We start from the raw sequence: 25305 nt of genomic DNA, 5'->3' as shown, positions 1-25305 counted from the left end.
TGGGGTAGAGGCAAATGAAAAGCCTCTTAAGCATTCAGCTCAGTGAGGTTAAACCCTCTATGATGGATAGAAAAAACTTACATCATTGTTCCCATCTAATGTTCTTCCAGCTACTATGGAAAAAATGTTTTATTTATATATATATATATTATTAATCTTTTCCTCTGCTGTTCCTCTCACCTCCTGCCTCACTCTCCTTCCTATCTTTTATTCTTTCAGTATAACTCCTCTCGGCCTAGGGAGGAGTGGGAGATGTGGCACCCGACGCTGATAGCCGAGGCTCTGTTTGCCATTGCCAACATCTTCAGCTCTCTCAGACTCATCTCCCTCTTCACCGCCAACTCCCACCTCGGGCCACTGCAGATCTCCTTAGGAAGAATGCTTCTGGACATCCTCAAATTTCTCTTCATTTACTGTCTGGTAAGACATAATTGATGGGTTTGTAGCTTAAACCTATTCGCTGGAACGTTCAAGACAGGTCTACTACACAGCAAGAGCAAGACACGAGTAGGCAAAGTTCTTCATGTTTCTCGTGCACAGGAGGGAACTGGACAAGCGCCGTTCCTTCGCCTGACCCCAGTCGCTCTCGTCCGCTCCCCCATAACACTGCTCTGTTATTGAGGTTGCATGAATATAAATAGGTTTATTAACATATGACGTCTACATACACACAAAGAGTACCTTGCATGTGCGTTGTGTAAGTGTGTGTGTGTGTGTGGGGGGGGGGGGGGTCAGAATGTGACCCTATAAACGACTTCCCTAAACCTGCTGGTCTGGAAGTCCAGCAGTTCATCTAAACAAAAGGCACTTATACTAAAACAGATATAGATGTGTTTGCTTTACCATATATCAGCAAGAAAAGATAAAACCTTGCTCATGATCCCAAGAGGTGTGTGATCTATGCTAGAACACTCTGTAGAGGAGTGAACGCACCCCCCTATTCATGCTACACAGAGTTGTTACAGACCTCCTAGGATGAGACATTCTTTCAATCTACAAATGATTATATACTTCTAAGCATAAATGACAATGAACAATATAAACCTGACAATAATAACTGTCCTCTGTAGCACATTTATGCAAAATTACTTTTGTTATGCATTAAAAAAAAACCTTAATTAAATGCAAATTTAAATGGGGGGGGGGTCTTCATTTTTTTAATTGATCTGAATCCAGAGATGTCAAGCTCAGAGGTGGAGAGTTTCGCAGTCTGGGGGCCACTTTTAGAAAAGCTCTCTCCTTTAGTTTTTAGCCTCAAATGATGTACTCCTACGAGGCCCTGATCACATGACCTCAGGGACCTATTTGGGGCATATAGAGGTGAAAGGTCAACGTCAACCTGCAGAGATTTCAACTAGTTTTTGCTTAGACAAGCAGACATTGAATTACAGTACACCAATTATAAATGCATTTATAATAATCTCCACACAAATGGAACACAATGTGACACTTAAGTGTTAAAAACAAGTATAAAGTTGAACCATGGATCCCCATTGAGGATTTAGCAATTGTCACAAGGGGTCCAAGAGCTTATCTTAATCACAAATACATCAGGGACACACAAAGAAATAAGTTTTTCCTTCATTATGTTGGAGATAGTTGTCAGCCACCTAACTTTTAATAGATCCTATTCAGGATCTACAGCTTAGAGACATCTTGAGGCGTAAAAAAGATACATAACTGAATGTCATCTGCATAGCAGCGGTAACAAATGCATTTAAAGATGCTCAAAATGTGCTGAAGAGGGAGCAGGTGTAATACAAACAATAAGGGCTAAAAAACAGAAGCTTGTGGCACACTGTCGCTAAGAGAAGAAAACAAGGATCTGTATGAGAAACTGCCACAGAAAAGCGTTGTTCAGGCAGCTATGATGCAAACCACTTCAACACAGATCCTGATGCACCCACACAGTGATTTATTACACTATTATTGTTACCCTATTGTACAAGATGTGATGTCCAACAGTATCAAAAGCAGAGGTAAAGTCCAACATCAGCAAAACAGAACATCCTCCTGCATCACTGTGCATGGACACTGTATAAAGAGCTGTTTCAGAAGAATGAGCGCTGCGAAAGTCAGATTTACATTTATCAAGAATACAGTTTTTATCTAAAACCGCTATAAGCTCCTTATCCACAGCCTTTGCTAAGATCTTAGCAATACATGACAAGTTTGGTGTGTGTCTGCTAAGAAAAGAAGGCTCAAGCTTGGGGTTTTTATCATTTTAAATAAGCAGGGCCTTGACCAGAGAGCAGTGAAGTGTTGATTCTAGTGAGCACTCAGAAACCTATAGTACAACAAAACAGCATTTTATTTATGTCATACATTTGCATGCTGATACATTCCAAGTACCATGGGCTCGAGCATCTTTTCCAAGGACAGTGTGACATGCAGACTGAGAGAGCCAGTGATCTAATAAACTGTACCATCACTTAATCATCTTATATTTTAGTACTGGTTGCAGCTTATATAATTCATAGCAATATAATATTTTTTTCTATTTTCTAGAGGAGAATAATGTAATTATGTTCACTTAGAAAACATCTGACTCACTCTGTAGCAGGACACTCCCTGCTACAAGGACACATCATGTTCTCTTTTCCAGCTCCACACAATGAAGGAAAAAATATTGAATATTAAAGTTACTGCAGCAGCAACAGTACTGAGTTTCTATTACATGCACTGTTTGAGTGGTGGATGCTCATATTAAATGCATTCAAAAGTCTTTGTAAGCCAAAGGTCAGGATTCAGGCTGCTGTAAATGTTATGTATTGAAAGGGGATCTCCCTAATATGCACCCTCAGGCCCACATCCCTGACTATGAGCATAGTAGCCCCACCTACCTTCTGTTCAAATGTTCGGTTTATGAGTGGCAGCCAATCAGAAGTAAGTCAACATAAAGGAGGAAAGAAGGTCAAACTGCCAACTCTTTGAGCCACGATCGCCCACCATTCTGTGCAGGATGGAGCCCGTCCTGACCTCTGAGATGGGCTCCAGTCCCCCAGTTACCCTGAACTGCATAAACAGAATATGTATAGATGGATGCTCAGCCTTTGTCTTTTGAATTCTAATTGTATTAGTGAGTTCATTTTGAAGTTAAGAACCCACATTAGCATTCACTTCAATTTTATCTAAAAGGCTGCTGCTTTGAGTGGTATTTAATCTCCTCTACCTTCACTCACTCTACACGTCAACTTTTCCATCTGTTTTCTTCTAATTCACACACATGATTTCTGTCTTGCTTACTGCCTTTCATTCCTCGTGTCTCCAACACATACCTCCACCTCTCCAGCCACTTTTCCATCTGCTCCCTACTTTCACTACAGATCAGAGTGTTGTGTGTAAAAACCAGAGTCCACAGAATCTCTTTCCCGACCTCATCTGTCAGCCTCTCCATCACCACTGCAAACAAGAATGGCTCAGAGTTGATGTCTGATATAATCTTACCCCCACCTTGAACCCATCTGTCAGTTCTACAGCACACCTTCCCACCCTTACTACCATGCAGAGTAGAAGTAAGGACAAAGCTGCAGCTAGCAGGTAGCTGAAAATTCTTGAACCAGGCTCTTTGAATTCATCAGTGAATTTTGAACCCTTCAGCCTTCTTCTCTCGAAGGCAGATTTAATTTCTTTTTCTTTTATGGCACGGTTAGCTTGATTAGCAGAACAGTCTCTGCACCACCACATCACTATGTGTTGCTGACCTCACTACAGGGAGTGCAGAATTATTAGGCAAGTTGTATTTTTGAGGAATAATTTTATTATTGAACAACAACCATGTTCTCAATGAACCCAAAAAACCCATTAATATCAAAGCTGAATGTTTTTGGAAGTAGTTTTTAGTTTGTTTTTAGTTTTAGCTATTTTAGGGGGATATCTGTGTGTGCAGGTGACTATTACTGTGCATAATTATTAGGCAACTTAACAAAAAACAAATATATACCCATTTCAATTATTTATTTTTACCAGTGAAACCAATATAACATCTCCACATTCACAAATATACATTTCTGACATTCAAAAACAAAACAAAAACAAATCAGCGACCAATATAGCCACCTTTCTTTGCAAGGACACTCAAAAGCCTGCCATCCATGGATTCTGTCAGTGTTTTGATCTGTTCACCATCAACATTGCGTGCAGCAGCAACCACAGCCTCCCAGACACTGTTCAGAGAGGTGTACTGTTTTCCCTCCTTGTAAATCTCACATTTGATGATGGACCACAGGTTCTCAATGGGGTTCAGATCAGGTGAACAAGGAGGCCATGTCATTAGTTTTTCTTCTTTTATACCCTTTCTTGCCAGCCACGCTGTGGAGTACTTGGACGCGTGTGATGGAGCATTGTCCTGCATGAAAATCATGTTTTTCTTGAAGGATGCAGACTTCTTCCTGTACCACTGCTTGAAGAAGGTGTCTTCCAGAAACTGGCAGTAGGACTGGGAGTTGAGCTTGACTCCATCCTCAACCCGAAAAGGCCCCACAAGCTCATCTTTGATGATACCAGCCCAAACCAGTACTCCACCTCCACCTTGCTGGCGTCTGAGTCGGACTGGAGCTCTCTGCCCTTTACCAATCCAGCCACGGGCCCATCCATCTGGCCCATCAAGACTCACTCTCATGTCATCAGTCCATAAAACCTTAGAAAAACCAGTCTTGAGATATGTCTTGGCCCAGTCTTGACGTTTCAGCTTGTGTGTCTTGTTCAGTGGTGGTCGTCTTTCAGCCTTTCTTACCTTGGCCATGTCTCTGAGTATTGCACACCTTGTGCTTTTGGGCACTCCAGTGATGTTGCAGCTCTGAAATATGGCCAAACTGGTGGCAAGTGGCATCTTGGCAGCTGCACGCTTGACTTTTCTCAGTTCATGGGCAGTTATTTTGCGCCTTGGTTTTTCCACACGCTTCTTGCGACCCTGTTGACTATTTTGAATGAAACGCTTGATTGTTCGATGATCACGCTTCAGAAGCTTTGCAATTTTGAGACTGCTGCATCCCTCTGCAAGATATCTCACTATTTTTGACTTTTCTGAGCCTGTCAAGTCCTTCTTTTGACCCATTTTGCCAAAGGGAAGGAAGTTGCCTAATAATTATGCACACCTGATATAGGGTGTTGATGTCATTAGACCACACCCCTTCTGATTACAGCGATGCACATCACCTAATATGCTTAATTGGTAGTAGGCTTTTGAGCCTATACAGCTTGGAGTAAGACAACATGCATGAAGAGGATGATGTGGACAAAATACTCATTTGCCTAATAATTCTGCACTCCCTGTACTGTAGCTTCCTGCCAAGATCAATACTCTTCAGTCTCAGGTGGAGGGAAATAACCTTGGTGTGGTGCTTGTATTGCTCCCCCCTCTCCCGTGATATAAATATGATACTCGCGTGTGTGGTCTGAATGTTTAAGTGGTTCTGTGTCTACACAGACACACACACATCTGATGAAACAGACATGCAACATTTCAGTCAATCCGGCTTTCTACACAGGCAGTATGATGTCTTACTTGCTTTTTACATGTGCTAAACATCCAGATTTACCTTGAACATTGTCAAGCCTATTACACGTTCCCAACGATAGGAAGACATCCAACAATCGGGTTGTCAGTAGGAATTGAATTCAGGCCACCCCTCTTTTGTTTCTTGTTAAGCAGCTTTGAAGTTTCCATTTTATCCAGTACTGTCTGCATCTTTGATGATGATGAAAGCAAGCAAATTTCTCAGCATGCTGCATCCTTGATTGGCGGTAGAAGGACATTAAAAGCCCATTTCATTACATCTGAAACTCATTAATTCCTCCCCAAAGGAACTCCTAACGTACAACACAATCCACGTGTGAATTGCTTTGCTCCTGACAGTCTTAAAACCAATCCCAGCAACCCCCGGGCACCTACGCCGTAATACTTCATGTTCACACAGTAGCAGCTTTATGTAACACTACTCATGTTAGCTCTCTCCTGTTTGAGATGAAAGCTGCGTTTTAAAATGGCCTGGAGGCACTAAAGGTCAATCCCTGTAATAAAAGTGAAATGTTATATTTGCAGAGCTTCACTTCAAAATGAAAAAGTATTGAGGGTTTTTTCTTTCAGATATTGAGAAATCAGTATTATATTTCATTATATGTTGGTGGTTAATGTGTGGAGTCTCGAGGTGACGGCGCAAAATCATTGGGTGGAGTGTCGTGGTTGCTAAGAGTATGTGTTAGATCAGGTGTTTAAGTGCAGGGCTGATGTGTTTTGTCTTGTGTTTTTCATTATGTGTAGGTCCTGTTAGCATTTGCTAATGGTTTGAACCAGCTGTATTTCTACTATGAAACAAAGGCATCAGAGGAACCCAACAACTGCAAGGGCATCCGCTGTGAGAGGCAGAACAACGCCTTCTCAACGTGAGTACCATTTCCAACTATATCTGCATGTACTTGAGTACGTGTAGAGTCTGTTAGGAAGTGAAAAAGGGTTGAAACTGCACCAGTTTGGTATAAATACTGGTTTTTGGTTTTGCAAAACTGTTTTGTTTTTTGTTTTTTCCTTTTAAGTGCGCTTTAAATTTTCCCACCTTTCCATAATTTTCTTGTCACATTTTATTGTTTTAGTCATGCTAACAATACCAGGAATTTAAAGTTTGATGTTCTGAATTAAATTTGGTGATCTATTGTCATTTGGTAATTGTCTTTAATGCTAATTAAATCAAATGTTAGTATGCTAGCACTGCAAACTAAGATGGTGAACATGGCATGTCAGAAAGCTGATGGTATTTCCTAGAGTCTGACCAGTATGGGATTTTTAAGACCAGTTTCCAGTGTTTTAACCCTTTGATATACAACAAACATAAAATCTGAGTAGAAAAAGTTATTTTTTTACTGTAAAAACTACAAACATGTTTAACAAATCATCTTCATAACTTGAAATGCAAATAGAAATGGTTTTTAAAAAATTATACACAAGTTTTGCAAACAACAAAGTACACCACAGGCCTAAACTGGTATATAGTTTGAAGTCCGCACTGTCGACCCAAGTTGAAATGGGTCGCTGCATCTTCTTGCTGTGTCGTCTTAAATCGGTCATGTGATTGACCCCGGGGAGTTAAAAATCTGATTCCAGCTGATATTTTCTCTGTCAGAATTGAAAACAAATGCATTGTTTTATAAATAAAATGAAACTTATTTGAAATTTAGATTAAAACATAAGTACTTACTGTATTTTGTAGCGTTCTGTAATTCCATCGATGGTCGTACATTTCTAGACCCGGTTTACTTTTCCTTTTTTTTAATTAAAGCAAAGAAACAAACCCATTGCCCTGCCTGTCTGTGTTAAGTTGAATATAAATGATATTTCTTTAGTCATTTTTCTGTAAACAAACCTTTATTTAAACCTGCTCTTCAGTGTTTGATAAAAATGAACTGTGAAACTATCAGGTTACAGTGATGTACACATCCATTTAAGTTGCACTAGATGTATGTGTGACTATTTTATTGCACACATCAAATGTGTAGAAGTACTACATTGATCTCAATTCAAAGTCTTATTCGCGCAGACCTTCGTCTTGTGCATCGTTGCACCAGATAATGATATGGAAATGATTTTTTTGGTGTCGAGTAGAAGCTCAGGCTTGTTCAGTGAACTTGGGGAATATTAATACCGTGTTCTCTTTGCATGTGAGGTCGGTAAATGTGGAGGCAAGTCAAGGTTTCACTCACGGAGAGGCCAAGTTTGAGTTACTGTTCATACAGCAGCTTTTCACAGGCTCAGCAGAGATCCAGAGTCTCAGTGCTGAGTGAGACAGAGTGAAAGCCAAGATGAGTCAGTGGTCTGAATATTGATCAAGGCAGTGGTTTGTTTTAGATAATAGCTGTATTGATTCGCGATCAATTCCATTACAGTAAAGTCCTCGGTACAATGATAGGGCCGTGAGGACCATGCTAAAACAACAGCTCCCACTCTAAACTTTGTCTGCTTTTATTAAAGGTAAAAAGAGAGGTATGTTTGATATCCATGTATTCAACCACAGATTATCATGCAAGTAAAGTTTGACCCAGGACGCTGCTAATGATTTTATTTCTGCTGAAAAGTCAAACTGTGACCTTAGCTAAGTTTGTTTTTAGGGTGTCTATCTTGTTGGGCAAAGAGAGTGGGTCTTTTAAAGAAATACTGCAGTGGCCTGAAGTGAAACTGACTGGAGTTCCTGACCCTCTGAATTAACAATTACAATTACATTTTAACCAAGACTTTCAAGTCAAATAAATCTGAACATGTCATTTCCAGTCTAAGGAGCTTGGAGAGAAAAAAAACATCTGCATTTCTTTTAGTTTCCTTGAAGATGTTTCACCTCTCATCTGAGAAGCTTCTTCGGTTCTAAGTGCAATTAATGGAGATTTTGAGCCCTATGGGAGTGTCCCCCCAAGAGGGTCATGGACCCACTATGGATCCTCTACCTAATCATATGAGCCAAGGTGTGAAAATGGGTGTGGGTCACAAGCAGCCAACGTTTCTGGTGAACCCATTGTAAGACCAAGCCCCACACTATCATGTGATTTCCTGAGGTCAAATGTCCCAGGATGTGAGTGGGTATCTGAAAACTGGATAATAGACGGCAGACAGTAGTTGTTGTAAACCACCGCCTCTGTTCAAAGATGTTCGTTCACAGGGGACATAGATGGCTTCTTACTTACCAGTGTTTATTTGAAGATGTGCTCAACTCAGCCTTGGTTGTAATATTAACTCCTCACAGCTAAGAACTGTAGAAGACCACAGCAGGTGGCCATTTCTAGTATAATCTTCAGGGATTTTTAGATTTCTTCTGGTTGTATCTGGTTTAAATTGTCAGCAGAGCAAATTATTAACCGAAACCTTTAACACAGGACACTCACAGACAGCAGAGCAGGCTCACATGTTTGAAAGTCAGGAGTCACTTTTTATTTTCTCTCCTGTAGCACACAACTTCTCTCTGACACTTTCTTACTACTGGATGTGCTTTGTGTGGCCTCTTTCATCATTCACCCAAGTAAGGGAGGAGGCAGCTTTGATAAAGCAGTGAGGAGGTTGCTGTCTTGGGGTTATTATTATAAAAGGTGTTTGTTTTGTTTTTTAACCTGAACTACAATCGTTTCTTAAATCATATCAGATGCATAAAGTCTCACTTGATTTATGAGCTCAGTGATTACTTTCCTGCTGAGTTGATGGTCTCAGTCACAAGTTTTAGACTTTATCATGATACAACATGATGTTTAACATGTACTTTATGATTTTCATTAGTCCAAAACGAGGATAAAGCAGGGTATACTTTAGGGCAGGCCTAGCTTATCCTTGACAAATCGCTATTATAACAGCGTGTAGTGTCTCTCAATCAGATTAAAGCCACCCGTCCTCATCTCGCACATGTAGTTTTAATAACATAAGATGTCAGCCCAAATGGCAAATTTGTGGCTTCAAAGGAGGGATGTAGCAGCCAGTGGCACGATGTTATGGTGGCTGCATCCATCTTTTCTATGCAGTCTATGAATCGCAGGCCGTCAGAATTACTTTCACTGGTCAATCCCTGCTTTGGAATCACTGGAAAATGTTTCCTGCTGTAACGGTGGACCCAAGAAATACCAGCCGGAGCGACTTTTGACAGTGCAGAACTTTTTATTAAGCTCGGGTTGTAGTGGACACATGTACTCCGCGCTCTCTTTCTCTGCTGTCACGTTCCTTCTCCGTCTGTCACTGCCAACACATGAAGAGACACAATCACTGTCAGATCCCAGCACACCTGTTCACCCCGCCCCTGCGCCGCCCCGGGAGCTCACTGCGTCACGCCTCCTCTGCAGCTGGCCAAGGACCACACCCACGCCACACATCCCCACCGCCCGACTGAGGCCGGGGCCCATCCGGCCGAACCTACTCCCCCCCCCCGCGAGCGAGAGAGGAAATCGGCCACGACCATCTGCGCGCCCGGCCTATGGATCACCTTGAACTTAAAGGGCTGCATGGCCAGATACCACCGAGTGATCCGGGCGTTGGCATCCTTCATGCGGTGGAGCCACTGCAGCGGGGCGTGGTCCGAGCAGAGGGTGAACGGGCGGCCCAGGAGGTAGTAGCGAAGGGAGTCGACCGCCCACCGGATCGCCAGGCACTCCTTCTCTACGGTGCTGTACCGTGACTCGCGGTCCGTGAGCTTCCGGCTGATGTAAGCGACCGGCCGGTCAACTCCCCCCACCTGCTGGGACAAAACGGCCCCCAGCCCTCTGCTCGAGGCGTCAGTCTGCAGACAGAAAGGGAGGGAGAAGTTAGGTGTGAACAGCAGCGGCTCTCCACAGAGAGCCCGTTTCACCTGCACAAACGCCGCCTGGCACCGCTCCGTCCACTGGACCAGATCTGGGGCACCCTTGCGGGTGAGATCAGTCAGGGGGCTGGTCAGGTCCGCGAACCCTGGGACGAACCGCCGGTAATAGCCGGCCAGCCCCAGAAACCGTCTCACCTCTTTTTTCGTCTTGGGACGCGGGCAGGATGCAATCGCCGCCGTCTTCTCCACTTGAGGTCGCACCTGCCCGCTCCCCAAGTGGTACCCCAAATACTGTACCTCCCTCCGTCCAACCGCACACTTCTTCGGGTTGGCCGTGAGCCCCGCCTGCCTCAGGGACTCCAGCACCGCGGCCACACACCGCCCCTGCGCCGCCCCGGGAGCTCACTGCGTCACGCCTCCTCTGCAGCTGGCCAAGGACCACACCCACGCCACACCTGCTCATTAGGAGTCCATTTTCTTCTGGGGGAGTAAATCCCATCATAGTCCAGGAACAATAAACACCTAAAAATTGGAGCAAAATAAAGCACAAAACACCTTTCTGTAGGAGTTGCAGTCATAATTAATTACAGTGTTCGGCTCAATCTTTACACCTTTTTCAGACAAGGCTTAAAAATGTATATTATTTTATCTTTGTGCATATAAATGACCATAATTTTATTGATTTGCAAACATTTGAAACCAGTATGCAAAGTTGGGGGGGGCTCGTTTTTTTTAATGCGGCTATTTGATGGTCAAAGTGCAAAAGTCACGAGGGTTTTTTTACCGGTAACTCTTCTTCTCTGTGTCGCTAAAAAGAATAAACGCGCTCAGCAAACCTTGAGTCAAAGTGACAAACATGTCGCGCTGATCAAAGCTTCTCATCTGTACATCAGCGCTGACGTGGTGGATCCAGAGTCTGGGGGGAAAGAAATCAGCCTCACACTGGAGCTAAACTAGCGAGCAGATCACAGCGATGACGGCTGAGAGTGACGCATTATGCAAACAGCGATCGCAGCCCTGCGGGCAACGCAGCCTGCATCAACATTCAAGAGCGTGTGTGTCTGTGTGCATTCCTGCGTGTGTGTTCTGCTCCCTTGCTCTGTAATTCACACACACTTATCAGCATTTCTGAGTTATTTCACACGATCACTTCCTGTTTCTGCTCAGGTGTCCCCCCCACTCCTCCTGTTCTCGCTCATCTGTACTTCACACACACTTATCACCTTTAATGTGTCAGCGTGATTACACTGTGCACTGTGTGTGTGTCTCTCACCGTGTTTGTCTCTGCCTCTCCTTCTCTTTTCTTTGCCTTCACACAAATGTTGTAAATAATCCCTAATTTCCTTTCACAGTCTGCACACCCCCATCTATTTTCTTTCACACACAACTCTGGCGCTCTCTCGGATTTGCACACTTTCGTTGCATCTCTCTCTTTTCCACAGCAGCAGCGGCAGCAGCATGGGAAGCTGCGGGGTTTCTGATTCACCTGATTCAAATGAGGAACTCTGAGTACTTTTAGATTGTTTTCCACTTGGTTCAGTAATTGATTAAAAAATGTTGGATTTTAAAAACATGATTCTGCAAACTGATGTTGTGGAAAAAACAGGTTATGGAGGATCTAATGACTGTTTTGTGTGAGTGAAAAAATGCTTTTGTGTGCAGGTAAAAAGATATATAAAATATATAATAATGGATTGCATTTATATAGCACTTTTTGGGGCCCTCAAAGCGCTTTACAGTGCCACTATTCATTCACTCTCACATTCATACACTGGTGGAGGCTACAGTTGTAGCCACAGCCACCCTGGGGCAGACTGACAGAAGCGAGGCTGCCATATCATGCCATCGGCCCCTCTGGCCATCACCAGTAGGCGGTAGGTGAAGTGTCTTGCCCAAGGACACAACGGCCGAGACTGTCCGAGGCGGGGCTCGAACTGCCAGCTCTTTGAGCCACGATCGCCCATATCCATATCTGCGTTTCTGGGTCGAGCACAGTCAGACCAAAAGTCGTTGACTTGTGCCGAGATCTACTCAGGACAAACCAAACAAACACAATAGTTTTTCTTCAGACAGATTGCCACATTGAGCATGTGAATTTCCTAAATTTAGAGTCACTTTTATGGTAATGTATTAAAAAAAATCAGCGCTGCCACCACCCTTTATCTTCCGAGTGCACAGAATGAGAAACTGGATTTGCGGCAGAACAGTCCTTAGGCAGAGCAGGCTGAGGGTTTATTAGAGCACTGTTCAATACCACATGCAGTGACTGTCAAAGTCAGGACATCTATGTGGTGAAGGTGAGGCTCTCACTGTTTCAGACCTCAGACGCACCGCTGTCTGTGTGTGGGAAGAGAGAACGAGGGAGTGGCGAATGGTTTCGCTGACTGTAATTAGTGGACCTAAGGTGGCGTCTGCACAGGAAGTGGTTTCTTTGTAGGCCTTTGGTCACTAGCCCATATTCCAGCTTCGGTTGCCTAGGTAACAGTCTGTCAGCGGTGTCTTTTGATCTCACTTCAGTCACTTTTCTTTAATTTGAGAAGAGTTAAAGTTACAATGTGTAAAATCAATGCGTGTCCACGTCTGTTTACTCTGGAGGAGGCTGTAAAACTTTGTGAAAGGAATCTGCTACAAGTCGATGAATCAGTGATGACAATGACACTGAGTTGATTTGTTTAGGATGTCCTGAACTTTTCTGCCATTAAACACTGCTACTGTTAGGCACTTTTAGCTCCTGTTACCTCCTGTTAGCTGTTGTTAGGTAGCATTAGTGAAAATGGAATGGATCTAGCATTATTAGAATCGGATATTTAATGAATAAACTCTGTAATCAAACTGTTTATCAGAGTGAAAGCGGGATTTTTAGAAGACACGCTTAAAACTAGCGGGCATAAAGTTGGCTTATAACCAGCTGCAGTTGTTTAGCCGGCTCATTGTCAACTGTGCAGAGATGGAAGGATCAGGTCTAATCTGCTGACCAAACTTGATTGTGCAAACATCAGATCAGTGAACAGGAGTGCATGTCTAACAGCGCTACATGTAACAAAGAACGCATAACCTGTGCCACAGCATCAGGCAGCTCATAATCCCAGCAGGCTGCTTGATTTCTCACACCCTAAAAATGGTTCATGTTTACTAGAAAGAGCGGCGCTATAGGCTGCGCTGATTAATTGCACACTGTCTGGCTGCTGAATCTAAACACACTTTGTTTTCTCTCACAGATTCGCTTCATACAGCGTTTCTGTGTCACAATGCACAACACATTCGCACGCAGTCGCTTTCTCGGCTCGCCTCCCACACAGCTGCAGAACTATAACAGTCAAATGACTGCGTGGCTGCGAGACTCAGCTGTAGCAGTTTACTGCTCGGCTTAGTGGACAGAAAGATGAGAGAGGATGGAGAGCAGGGAGGAGAAAGGCAGATGATATTGGGATACAAAATTAGACGCGTATGAGAGGACGCACAGACGCACGTGCCCAGTAAATAGTGGTTATCAGTTGGTATCACTCTCATACATCTGACATGCAGACACCCTCCTGTAGCTAAAAGGTGTGTTATCATTTATTGTCATCACTGATAAACATAAAGTCAGCCAGATTATCGAGGATTATCTTGAATAATAAAATCTCCCACTGAAAATGGAGCTTTCCAACACGTGATCGTTTTGATGTATATTTAACTCTGGGCTCTGTAAGCACCATGATATGACAACAGTACTTTGTGAATTACTGCTTTTAAACTTCAGGTGTAGCAGTCAGATCTGCGTTTTCTTTTCTTTTTTTCTTTTCTAGGGCAGATTTAAAAGTGTGAAAACTGCAGACATACTCAATTTTCCACCCTGTTTTATTCTGGATTGACCAAATTTTTCAAAACTGAACACCTAACTCTCCGAAAACGTTAGAGCACTTATGCAAATATGTGATGTCTTGGTAAATCGAGCAGATATTTGAAGTTTACACAGCACCATCCTCGCATGAAAATATCTTAAAAGTTTATTTTGTGACCCAGAAAGAGTAATATTTCAAACTCTGCCACTCTGTGTTCCTCCGCCACTGCCTCGTTTGAGTTTTGGACGAAATGCATTCTGGGATACTGCATTTCCTCATTTCGAGCTGATTGGAGACTAGAACAGCCAGTCAGATTTTTTGCATCCAAGTCTGTGATTGGCTGGTTTTGTGGCACAAATATAACGGTGTACACATAGAGTTGAGCGCGCACGGGCAGAAATGTTGAGAGCGTGAGCAACACATTGCGAGCGAGTGCAAATGCAAAAACTGAGCGAGAGGGGCTGCTATTGTGTGTGTGTGTGTGTGTGTGTGTGTGTGTGTGTGTGTGTGTGTGTGTGTGTGTGTGTGTGTGTGTGTGTGTGTGTGTGGATAATAGCAAATACTGAAATACATTTTTTGCACGCAGCAATGAATTTTATTCACTCAAATTTAGTTTTTCTTCGTTCAAAATCAACTTCTCCTCAAAATGCAACACTTGCACCTGCAATTTTTTTTTCCGTGCGCTCAGAACAGTGGCACAAAAATAACGCCATAAACATTCTCTTGTATACATTAAGAATCAAACCAGCAATTCAGGCCATAAATTAAGTGGAAACGTGTTTCCTGAGGTCATAAATCAAGCGAGTCCTCGGTTGTTTGCTTGTACAATTGTGTAGATCGAGGACGAATGAATAGGTCAGGAGGGAGGTGCGTTGGAGATCCTAAAACTGATTAAATTGTGAGGCCATAAAAGTACCATCAGACTTTGATCCACCGTGCAGTCTGGAAAGAATCTGATTGGTGGACAGTTTCACTTTTTTAGCATGACAATGACACCAAACACTGGTAGTTCAGTAAAAGCACACCTGGATAGAAAGGCACACAGTGGAACACTTTCAGTCATGGGTCGGCCTCCCCAGAGCCCGGACCTCAGCAGTGTGGGGATCATCTCGACAGCTTTCAATGTCCTTCACGAAACCTAGAGAACTATTCCTGAAGACTACTTAAAGAAATGATAAGAAAGCTGCCTAAGAGAGCGTGTGTTGAAGAACAAAGGTGGGCTCACCAAATATTGACTATTGAGCTCATTAGAATTGTATAAACTCTGTCTTAGATTAGATTAGATTAGATTAGATAGAACTTTATTAATCCCTCGGGTGGGTTCCTCTGGGAAATTCGATTTCCAAAAAAGCACAGCACCGACAGAAGTTACAGAGTTACAGAATATTATATATATATATATATATATATATGTATATATATACACACACACACATATATATAAATACAGAGACAATATAAATAAAATATACGAAGGGGATAAATAGAATAAATAGGAATAAAAATAAAAATACAAGTGAATTGCACATTTCAAGTATTGAGGTCTATTGCACTGTTGACTATTAACAAAAGTATTGCACAAAAGGTATTGCACAGTGAGGTGCAGAGGCACTACAGCTTAGTTGTTCCCCCCTCCTTTGTCCTCCTGTTTCCCCTCCCTCTCCCCTCCAGAGAGGAGTTAAACAGTTTGATGGCGTGTGGGACAAAGGAGTTTTTAAGTCTGTTAGTTCTTGTCTTTGGGAGAAGCAACCTGTCACTGAACAGACTCTTCTGATTGTTTATGGCCGTGTGCAGAGGATGCCCAGCATTGTTCATAATGTCCAGCAGTTTCTTTAATGTCCTTTTCTCTGCCACTGTCACCAGAGTGTCCAGCTTCATGCCGACCACAGAGCTAGCCCTCCTGATCAGTTTCTCCAGCCTGGATGAGTCCTTCTTTGCTGTGCTGCTCCCCCAGCACACCACAGCATAGAAAAGTACTCCAGCAACCACCGACTGGTAAAACATCCTCAGGAGCTTCCTGCAGATGTTAAAAGACCTCAGCCTCCTGAGGAAGTACAGTCGGCTTTGGGCTTTTTTATACAGGTGCTCTGTGTTGCATGACCAGTCCAGTTTATTGTCCACCCACAGCCCGAGGTACTTGTACTTGTTGACCACCTCCACCTCCTCCCCCTATATCTGAACCGGCAGTGGGCCTTCTCTGGACCTCCCGAAGTCCACAACCAGTTCCTTAGTCTTTGAGGTGTTGAGTTGCAGGTGGTTTGTGTGACTCCATGCGACAAAGTTCCTCACCAGACTTCTGTACTCCTCTTCCTGATCATCCCAGATACACCCCAGATACACTCTTTGCCTCATATACTGTAATTCTGTGTTTACATATGTTTGAATAAACTTCAACTATTTCCCATTTTGATTGCAAACAATAGAGAAATAAGGAGTGGCACAAGATTTATGCACAGTACTCTATGCAGTGGATTCTTTTCAATGTCAGTGTGACTACTTTTGATCTGTCACGGAGGAAACACTCACCTTTCTTTTGCCCTTTCAGCAGAAAGACATAAGATTGTTTTTGCGCAATAGAATCAAAATAAACTACATTTATATAACATGTTTGTTCCATAAAATGTGTTTTAGAAAAAGATTAAAAGATTCAATAAAAAAAACAAACTCAAAATGGAAATCATTAAAACAAAACATTATAGATGAAAGCTAAAAAATACCAAAGACAAGAAGAGAATAAAGCATTCATGAAATCCTTTGAATAACAGAAAAGATTTAAAGGGCACTGGTGATGTTAGCACTGATCCCAGTTGGCTGACTGTCCCACAGATTTGGAGCTGTAATGGCAAAGGCCTCGTCACTGTTTACTCACCTAGCTGCCGGAGCAGGCCGCCTGCTGGTGGTACCTATGGGAGTGATAACAACTGATAACGGGCATTCAGTGGGCTGATAGTGCTGAAGTTATGGGTGAGAGAAGGAGCAGGTGGAAAGAGGAAGAAATATGGAGTGGAGAGGAGAGATTTGGAGCGAGAATGGAAAGAAGAGAAAGGACTGAAGGTGAGGAGAGCAGGAGGACAGAGAGAGAAAGCAAGGAGTTGAAACAAAAAGTGGAAAGAAGAAGAAATGATGAGAGAGTAGAAAACAGTGAAAAAGAAATGAGACAAATAAGGACACAAGGGTCAAAGAACAGAAGCATAAAGGAGGCAAGATGGGGAGAAAGGGGGATGAGAAAAAATAGAGAATAAACAAGGACTGATGGTAGTGAGGATAGGAGTGGAAATGGTGAGAGTGAGGAAGAGTAATAGGAAAGGAAAAATTAGGGAAGGAAGTGAGAAAAGCAGGGAATGGAAAGGGTAAACAAAGGAGATGGAAAAGTTAAAGTAAAGAGGGAAGAAAACAAGAACTGAACATGAGAATAAAGGAGGAATGGAGAAAAACAGAAGGATATCGGAGAGAAGGAAACAAAAATAGATGAGCGAGAACAAGGAGCAAAGAATAGATAAGGTGAGGTGAAAGACGAGGACACAGTCAATGAGACGGGAGAGGATGCAAACGAGGAGAGGAGAAGAAACAAGCAAAGAAAAGAAAGAGAGAAGATCAAATAAAAGGTACAAGCGTGCAAGACGAAGGGGACGAGGACAAGTGGGTGAAGCCGAAGCAGAGATATGAAAAACCAAGCTTGGATAACAGGAAACAGCAGAAAGGTGGAGAAGGGGAGGACTAATGAATTACTGGATACTAGAGATTGCATCAAATGTTGCTTGGCGAGAATTTCGAGGGAGAAGACGAGGAGGTTTGTTCCTCCTCACTTCGGTTGAAAGTTCACCGCCTCTCGTTTCTCCCTCCTCCCGCTCATTGTTCATTCCCCTCCTAAACACGTTCCTCCCCCCCTCGTTTCATAACTGTGGTGCAATATCACGCTTGGTTGCTTCATTCATCGTGGATTCAATCCCACCCCCCAACCTCCCTCACCCCACCTCTCTTCATTTACACAATCTCCGAAGTTTCTCGCCCTCTCTGTCTCTCTCTGCGCCGAGCGAGCGCGCACACAAACATTGAAACCATCGCTCACACGCAGCCTGTACGCCGATTGATACAGCGATCACTCACACATGCCGGTGACAACACACAGTCCTGCTGCGATGAGAATAAATGCTGGAGTCTTAAATATTTTATGCAGCACAAATATAACACCCCGCAGACAAAACCTCTCTCTCTCTCGCTCTTTTTCGCTCTTTCATTCTCATGATGTAGTGTCGGCCGCTACCAATTTCATCAAAAATTCAATAACCTCCCCTGTAACTGGGACTGTCACACAAACAGAGGGGAAAAAAAGACTGAGAGACCGAGACAGACCGAGCAGCGAAGGGAAATAAAATAAGGAGGTAAACAGAGGAATGAGGTGACACAGGGAGATGATAAGAGTCGGTGGAAGGAGGGGAGAAAAGAGAGAGGGTGGGGAAAAAATCAATGCAGATGGAAACTGAGAGGAAACCTGGGGTGGTAATAAGTGAAGATTACAGAAGTGAAACTTCTGGAGTTGTTTTTAGGTCCGAACCCAAATTTTGTAACCAAAGCCGAGTGAAGCAGGTTTGGTTCGCTGTTTATCTGCAGTGACATGCACACATCACACCTACATCCAGGCGCTGCTTCTGGGTTCAAGATTAACAGTTGTGGGTCATATTTGAGGAGAAAGCAGAGAAGCGAGGTGAGGTACAGAGGCTTTTTTGGTTTTTTGAACCATATTTTTTGCAGGTCTCTTTCTGCCTTTACAACGAGTGTTCAGCAGAAGCACAGGTGGTCCGCTTTAATCATGGACAAACTGAGCATTTATTGAACGCACACGCCATTGCAGGCAGACCCTCGGGGGCTTTTTACTACAGTGACATTTGTGCTTAAAAGGTCACAAGACAAATGCAAGAGCTCAGTTTGCAGGCGTGAGCTGCACGGACGCAACCTGAGGTGAATGAACTTTGTAAAATGAGAATAATTTTTGAAAGCCAAGCCTTAACCACATCACCGGCACGTCATAACACAGCTTTGTGAAGGTGTAGATGGGTGAGGTGTAGCTGGACAAACCTCCCAGGGAGCCCGAGGCAGGGAACAGCTGTGCACCTGATAACCTCGATTTTACACAGCAATTTCATCATTTTAGAAATTCGCTCTGGTCTGGCCTGTGGATGCTAAAACATTTTAGGTAGTAGCTTTGGGGTAAACAGAACAAGCCTCAGGCTGTCACAAGCCTAGATTAATGGGAAGGTTGCATCAGGAAGGGGTCTGGTACAAAGTCAGTCAATTATCCAAGAAAAGGATTGACCTGTAAATGTTCGTTGAACCAGTTCTCTAGGACTGAAGTGTTATCTTTCTCTGTTCATGTTTTTATTCAGAGCCAAGATGGAAATGTGGTTGTGCATTTTGTAATTAAGCAAACAGATTTCGAACAAATGTCTAATTACCCAAAAATGAAATGTGTGAAGACATCATTTTCAGGGTCATTGGAGTGACGGCGGGTCAGTAATCTACCCTTAGGAAGGACACATCGCCGTATTGTCTCAGTGCAGGAAAAAACTGCTTCACTGTGTATTTGATGCTCATCTTTCTCCTGCTGCAGCATGTAATGTGTTGCCATCTGGATGCAGGTTCTGTGCCAACAAATGCCGACTCGGTTTAACTCAGCACTGATATTACTAACTCTGATCTGTGGCCATTTTCTGATAACAATTGCAGATTTGTGCATTTAAATGTTAAACTCATATGCAGGTAAAGTTTTAGTCTCCACTCACTGCAGCTTTAGCGATGTGAGAGCAGTTTTGCTTAGCCCAGTCATAATGAACTTACATCTGTCAGCTTATAACATTTGCTTCTACCCAAAAAGACATTTCCTGTGGGTGGTTTAAATCTCATATCAATCATGCTGACAACATTAGCTGAGTGTTCAGTTTGGATTTGAATTTCTATTAAATTGCAAATCAGTCTAAATTTGTTTTGCTTGTCAGCTGCATTTGAAAACACACATAACTGGGAGACGAGTGGTTTAAACTGAGTGAGTGTCTAAATAATGCGCAAATTAAAGCTTGGAGTTAGAGACAGGTTTATATAGATAAAAGCTATTTATGCGTTGTCTCTCTGGTTTGTTGCATTATCCTTTTTGTTTAAAAGCAGTTTGTTGTTGTGATCTTTTGAAGAACCTTATGAAGTTTCCTCTCTCTCTGTCCTCAGGTTATTTGAGACTCTCCAGTCTCTCTTCTGGTCCATATTTGGGCTGTTAAATCTGTACGTCACCAACGTGAAGGCTCGCCACGAGTTTACGGAGTTTGTCGGGGCAACCATGTTCGGGACGTACAACGTTATCTCACTGGTGGTTCTGCTCAACATGCTGATCGCCATGATGAACAACTCCTACCAACTCATTGCTGTGAGTGAAAGCACGAGTGTGCTGAAAGGATTAATGAGTGAGGGGAAGCTTGTTTGGTGTCATTTGTCCAGTGAACACTCTTGATCTCAGTTCCTATACCGTGAGAAGTTTGTTTGTTTAGGGTTAGTGTGCTTTCTGTTTTAATCAGGATGCGACCGTCACTGCATGTTAAATTACAAAACACTATAAAAATGGCCACAAGTTTTCTCCATAATCTGAAAGATCAATGATAATTATGAAATTCATCAAATTACTTTTATAAGAAGTTAAGATTTCATGCTATGGTGTGAACTGCTCCCTGCAAAGAGAATTTGATATGTTAAATATTGAAGTCAAATATTTAAGTTCAGTGGACGTTATCAACCATTAATGAAGAGGAATTCAGAGATTTCAGATGTCTGTCCTTGTCACTTGAGCTTGTAAATTCAGGTGCCTCCTTCTCCTGCTGCAGGACCATGCTGACATTGAGTGGAAGTTTGCACGCACCAAGCTGTGGATGAGTTACTTTGACGAGGGCGGCACGCTGCCGCCTCCGTTCAACATCATTCCAAGCCCCAAGTCCTTCTGGTACCTGCTCATGTGGCTCCACAACAAGCTGTGCAGGACAGGGCAGCCGCCCGGGGAGGAGACGCACAAATGTGAAAACCTGCGGGAGTTCACGGTAAGTGGAGGCAGAATAAGGTAGAGGCTCACAGTATCTGGATTCTGTTTGCGACATTCTTGTTGAGCTTAACCATAATGGTTCCCTCTTAAATTATTATTTTGTCACTGAAAGCATCAACAGTCTGTTCAGATGTTTGCACAGCATCTTTCTAATTTGCTTTTTCTGAGTTTAACTCTTGGGCAGGGTTTCACAACCTTGTGGTGGTGCAAGGTTTCAATTGTAAATTGAAAAGGACACTATAAAAGACAGATAAAACAAGAGCCCAAAAAACCTACACAATCTGCTCTCTAGACACAATTTCAAAACCAAAGATTTGATGTATTTATAGAAATATAGAGATAGAAATATTACACATTGTTTAATTAAATTCAACCTGGAAGTTGTTTCATAATCTTGCTGACGATGTCGAGGACAAGCGGTAGTTATAGATTATAACTCTGACACTGGGTGAGAGACACCCACCCTGGACAAGTCCCTCTCTGCGTTATGTTCAGTATTTGTTGAGGATATGAACGGGAAGATGGAAATTATAACTATTTCCCTGTTTTCTTGCAAAAGTGAAGTACAAAATATTTGATGGGAAGGATGGACTGTTTGTACTGAAGCACATGTATTGTTTTATTTCCTTTATTCTTTGTGTCATCCTTGTTGCCTTCTGCACTCCAGTCCCAGACAGGAATGTGGTTTAGTCTGTTTGTATTTGGAAAGATGGAGATGAATTTTGAAAATGACTGATGGTGACAGAACAAGATGCAGCTGCCAGGATCAAAACTCTGCAGTTATGAGACACTCAGAACAGCAGCTGCAGACGAAACCTTTAAAGTTCACAACGTTGAGAAAAAACTGGAGTCGCTGCTAATGTGTGAACTAATATGCTATGTGTGCGCAAAGCCTACAAACTGTCCTGGGCTGAAGACTGAAGAATTTACAGGCCATAAATGGAAACTTAGCTGGAGGTTTGAACTCTTCCCTCATAAAGACTACATTCGATGATCTTCTCTATACCCTTAATGACAAGTTTTGACACCTCAGTGTATGTCAGTAAAGTCGTGGTTTGATGACCATTGGAATCATTCCTGGGTTTTTCTACAGGTAGCTGTAGAGGCAGAGACTACTCTCACTGGAAATCTGTCTGAAATATGACAGAAACCACTGAGTTCAGAAAAGAGAAACAACGGTTTCAGGGGCAAAGACCTGAAGAATGACTGTGGTAAACTTCAACAGACTGCTATGGAGTGAATCTTGGGCTTTTCTGTGTGGAGTTTGCACATTCTACCTGTCCGTGTGTGTATTCCCTTCTTTCTGACATCCAAAGACGTGTCTGATAGGTTGACCGATGACTCTAAATTGGCCATATGTGTGAATGTGAGAGTGGATGGCTGAATGACTGGTGGACCTCATCTCTTGCCCTGTGATGGGTGGAAAACACCTCCATGACTCTGAAAATGAAAAGATGGATCTTCTTTAGCTTGTAAATCAGAATGAAAAGCTTAAAAGCCAAACTGTACTACAAAGGTCTTTGATGCAACTAAAATCTTCAGAAAGGCTCCTTAGGGGACTTTTATGCTGCTGTCACACTAAGGAAGACAGATTATTGCAACCTTGTCCAATAAACTTGTGATTGTTCCCTTTGAAATTACTTGTGTGCAGGAGCAAAACAGCAATGATTTCAACTCTCTGTCTGTTAGAGTTGAAATGGGAACTTGCAGATCTGTCGCCAGCTGCATGCATAGGCCATCTTACATCTGCCTCTTATGTCCGAGACAGAAATTTGTCCACAAATAGTGACGTAGTCGCTGCAGGACAGTTATTTACCTGCAAAATGACACCGGTGCTTGATTTATATAGGAATATAACCAGATTGAAAACAGCTGAATCATCTTCACTATTGCAAAAAGGCACACTGTGTGTACGTTTTGCTAACCTGCACAGACTGACTCCCATTGATTGCTATGTGTTGACAATCTGTCTGCGCCAGACTGACTTGCCAGTCTGTCTGAGAGTAAATGCAGTCAGCCCGAGTCGGACAGCACCGTGTCTTCATGTGTAATCGCCTTATAATTGAAAATGCTTGATCAATCAACTACTTAGTCAACTAATCGGCCTCTAAAAGCAAATTCAGTGCAATCACTGCGTGGCTGGGTATCGTCACTGATTTCTAGAATCGATTCGATTCCGATTCACAATGTCCTGAATCGATTTGATCCACGATTCGATTCGATTCGAATCTGGGAAATTTTGCCTCAGACAGTCAGAAATAATATAATTCAGATCAGTACATTTACATATTTTTGTATCTATAAAAAGGAAGCTGACACTTTCCAGACTTTATCAAAGGTGTAAGCATCACAGCAGAGGCCTTTGTGTCAAAGTAGCTGAAGATAAAACAGAAAAACATGAAGGTGATTTTCCTGGCCTGGGATTTTATATAAGTATTCTGCAGTACATCAGAAACGAAAGAAAACCATTAATCAGCATATGAACATTACCTCTGACGTTACAGCGGTTTTATTAGAGACACGGCTAACAGGCATTTTGTATTTTAAAAAGTTTACATTTGTTCAGAAGCCTGTTGAACGGCAGAAATGAGGTTTTCTTTTCGGAAGTAAGTAAAAAAAACATCGGCCGACAGCGCTGTAAACAACAGTAGACTTGTGCGTAACAAGCAAGCGAATAATGCAGAAAACAGATTTTTAGACTGAAACTGTTCTTGAAGTACAGAGAGAGAGAGAGAGCTGTGCATGAAGTGTGATTTTATTGTGGTGGAAGCAAAACAGTAAAAGTAAGAGTGAATTCATGACGATGTTTTTGTGAAGCGTAGTTTGGATCTTCTTTTGCTGCTGGTTCGGTCAATATTGTTTGGAGAGAGATCAAACTAACAGCTTTAGAATCGGCGCAAAAAGGACGTAAACACAAAGCGCTGACCCGCCGAAACATCAGAATCGGCGAGCTGTCGGCTTTCAGCCCCGACCGTGTGCGTGCCGTCAGGTGCAGTCACATCTCACTGATTCTGATCCGCGGGTCGGCGCTTTGTGTTTACATCTTTGTGAAGAAGCCGTGTTCCTGCTCTCATTTACAGTTTTAAATGTTTGGTGGTTGTTGAAATTTTGTGAGGTTTCACCTGAGATTCTGGAATTTTGGGCAAAATACATTTATATTAAAAAATCAATTCAGGATTTTAATGAATCGATGTCACGTTATCCAAGCCAGAATCGATTTTAATCGATGAATCGATTATTAAAACCCACCCCTAGTGACAACCAATCTTTCCTAGTAGCGATCAGGTCACTAACCTATTTTTAGGTTCTCTAGTGGGGTGTCAAACATAGGAATTTTCCACTATAAATACAGGACAGTCTGGGCAGTAAGCTACCAGGAATTTTTATTTTGCACATTTGCCATTTAGAAATCAGGGACTTATTCTTGAGATTGCACTTGTTTTTCTTATATATATGTCAGGGATTAATTAGCTTCACTGGTCCGGCCCACGGTGTAAAATTAGTTTGACATCCCAGCTCGAGTGTGACTGAATCACAGAAGAAACAAAACTAATTTAAATAATAATAATAATGATAATAACAGTCCATTTCCATTAGCTGAGAAAAGCTGAACAGCTGCTTGTGAGGAGTTTATGCCTCATGTATTTAAAAAGCTCTCATTAAAATAATGTATTTGGGTTTGGTTTGGGGGTTTTTTTAGCCAAAATTGATTTGACAGTAGTCCCAATATAAAAGCCACAATATTTACAGCAGTATTTCTCTTTTAAACTTTGACATACTGTATTTGTCTTCTGCTGACTCTGAATTTTGGGGGTTTATTACACAGACAACTGTGATCAGCCTACATACACTAGAGTAACAGAGATTTGTGAAACCTGACAGAAATCCAGGCTTTTTCTTCTTATGACTGAACATTTCGGGTTGATGGTTTGGTTTGCTGTGAAGTACCGACTGAAATAGAAGCAGCATAAAGCAGCAGAGTTAGTACAAAAAGTGAGTGGGGAGGCGGAGGAAGGACTTGTCAGCTGATGTTCTTTTTGTGATTAATAAAATCATGGAGATCCAAATGATCTGCAGTGAATGTGGCTTTTTTGACCTCTGAGCAGTCGCCCACCTGATCAAAGCAGAAGGACTCGGTCTGCTCGCA

The 25305-nt window shown here is 42.5% G+C and overlaps 1 protein-coding gene across 1 annotated transcript in view; it reads left to right on the top strand.

Annotated features, from left to right (window-relative positions):
• Positions 1–25305, top strand: part of trpc5a (transient receptor potential cation channel, subfamily C, member 5a) — a 109698-nt gene that overhangs the window by 72945 nt on the left and 11448 nt on the right. The window contains exons 11-14 of the mRNA XM_080877479.1: positions 220–420; positions 6263–6384; positions 20300–20495; positions 20947–21156. Of these exons, the coding sequence (XP_080733605.1) occupies positions 220–420; positions 6263–6384; positions 20300–20495; positions 20947–21156 (729 nt within the window). The remainder of the gene's footprint in view (positions 1–219; positions 421–6262; positions 6385–20299; positions 20496–20946; positions 21157–25305) is intronic.

The sequence above is a fragment of the Rhamphochromis sp. 'chilingali' genome (assembly GCF_963969265.1).
Source record: "Rhamphochromis sp. 'chilingali' genome assembly, chromosome: 1".
Taxonomy (NCBI): domain Eukaryota; kingdom Metazoa; phylum Chordata; class Actinopteri; order Cichliformes; family Cichlidae; genus Rhamphochromis; species Rhamphochromis sp. 'chilingali'.
This window is presented reverse-complemented; position numbering and strand designations above follow the sequence as displayed.